This window comes from Thunnus albacares, chromosome 3, assembly GCF_914725855.1.
Source record: "Thunnus albacares chromosome 3, fThuAlb1.1, whole genome shotgun sequence".
Taxonomy (NCBI): domain Eukaryota; kingdom Metazoa; phylum Chordata; class Actinopteri; order Scombriformes; family Scombridae; genus Thunnus; species Thunnus albacares.
In genome coordinates this window covers 38,312,271-38,314,630 of record NC_058108.1, presented here as the reverse complement: position 1 = coordinate 38,314,630, position 2,360 = coordinate 38,312,271, and the positions used below count along the sequence as shown (strand labels likewise).

Here is a 2,360-nt window from a genome sequence, read left to right as displayed (position 1 = left end):
CGACACCTGACCACCTTTATCCTGACACACACACTCACAAACCCACACACACATCAAACTTCACAGCTCCACACTCTCGGCAACACTGGCAGATTTCCTGCAGACTCTTCGTGGACGTTTAATAGATTCTCAGCAGACCCTTTAGAGGACTCTCTCCAGACTCTGTCCAGACTCTCCAGACTCTGTCCAGACTCTCTCCAGACTCTGTCCAGCTTCTCCAGACTCTGTCCAGACTCTGTCCAGACTCTCCAGCTTCTCCAGACTGTCCAGACTCTGTCCAGACTCTCTCCAGACTCTTGGGATGGCGAGCACAGCAGCAGCGCTGGCCCGGAGGAAGGCTCGGGAGGAAGACGGCACCGGCAGCCGGGCCAACCCTGTCCCCTTCAACCAGCAGGACTTTGAGCGTCTGCGGGGGGAGTGTCTGCAGACCGGCTCGCTGTTCTGCGACCCGACCTTCCCCGCAAACTGCGACTCTCTGGGATACAACCGGCTGGGACGCTACTCCTCCAAAACCATCGGAGTGGAGTGGAAACGCCCCGCGGTGAGCGATCAGTGTCATTATTGATCGTGTTGATTGTTTAGTCTATTAAATGTCAGAAAACAGTGAAAAATGTCCAACTCTGTTTCCCAGAATCCAAAGTGACGTCTTTAAACATCTTGTTCCAACGGTCCAAAGATTCAGTTTACTGTAATATACTCTGTTAAAATGTTAAAATAATGGAAAACAACCATCTCATAAAAATACAGTCATTTTCCATAATTAAAATACAATTAATAGCTTATATAAGTTTATAGCTTTTCATGAAATCTTGTGTATTTTCTGGCTTTTAAATGATAAATACAGGTATTTCCACCTGTAAAAACAATTAAATTCCCCATAAAAATGTACTGACACTGTTACAATACAAATAAAATTAATAAATATAATACAAATCCTGTATATTTAAACTACATTTAATGCAATAAATTTGATTTACGTTTTAAAAAATGTCTACATACTGTTGTAAAACAGGTCATCAGTTTTATTATTTTATGCAATTTTACATGAAAATCTTGTGTATTTCATAGATTTTTCATGTTATAAAAGTATATAAAAAATTAATGGATTCATTAAAAAAATGTCTAAATACTGTTAAAATAATTAACAAAAACAACATGAAAGGCAGTTGGAGGTTAGTGTGATTGTACAAAATAAGAATATCAATCATGATTCATCTCAAATCGTAATCAATATTTACAACATTACATTGTTAATTTCAAATCATGATGCATTAATGTAATTTTACAACATATTGTTAGTGTTTAAATAGAAAAAAAAGCACAAAACACAAAAACACTGAAAAACAATAAGGATTAAAAGTAAAAGATCAAGTTTCCTTTGTAATTATACAAACACACTTTAATAATCTTTTATGGGAAAAAGCTGCATTTTCTTTTTAAAAGAACTGAAATTTTATGGTAATTCACAGTTACACATTTGTCATGATATTTTACATCGGACATGTAGATTCACAGTAACTTTTTGTAATTGTATTGACATATTTGTGACATACAGACACTTTTTACAGTGTGAAACAGAATAAAGCACAAAATCTGAGACTTTGGGGGAACTACAATTAAAGAAAAGTTTGACTTCTCGCTTCTAAAATGATTCACAGAATTATTAATTATCAATATTGTTTCTGATTAAGCAGCTAACTGATCAACAACAAAAACAAAACAACAAGGAGCTAAAAGAGGCTAAAAAGCTGCAGAGACAGTTGAACTTCACACTGAGGCGTCGTTCAGTGATCATACAGAAAATATTGATCAGTGGATCTTTAATATCTTTCAGGCTGTTTGAAGATTAAAACCAGTCGAACTGTTTACTGTGTGTGTGCGTGGTCACCATGGTAACCTCCTCTGTTTGTTGTTCTGCGGTCAGAGTTCAGTCCTGCAGCTACGATATAAACAAACTGATCCTGATGTTAAAACCATCTCAACACTTTATTGATTTATACTGAAATCCATTCAGTGATTTTTATTTTTCATTTATAAGAAAAAAACTGTAAAAACTGTTCAGCTGGTTTAGTTGGTAAGTAGCCACTCATTATAGGCCATTTAGGTTCATACGTAGATTAATAATTAACAGCTTTAATGAATTAGACTTGACAGTTCTAGTTAGACAGACTGTTTTCAGTTCTGTGCTTTTGTGTATTTGGTTCAGTCTTTGGACATTTCTCTGACAGCTTCGTGTCATTTGGTCACATGCAGGAAATTTAATATGCATAATATGCTGATACTGTATCTACTGCAGTTTTCACACAAAACTACGGTCTGAAAACGCAGTATTTTCTGTCAGTTAAAGAAAAATCACCAAC

General features: G+C 36.2%; 1 protein-coding gene across 1 annotated transcript in view; it reads left to right on the top strand.

Annotated features, from left to right (window-relative positions):
* Positions 1 to 264: 264 nt before the first annotated feature.
* Positions 265 to 2,360, top strand: part of capn8 (calpain 8) — a 32,170-nt gene continuing 30,074 nt past the window's right edge. The window contains exon 1 of the mRNA XM_044344205.1: positions 265 to 541. Within this exon, the coding sequence (XP_044200140.1) occupies positions 302 to 541 (240 nt within the window). The 5' untranslated portion in view covers positions 265 to 301. The remainder of the gene's footprint in view (positions 542 to 2,360) is intronic.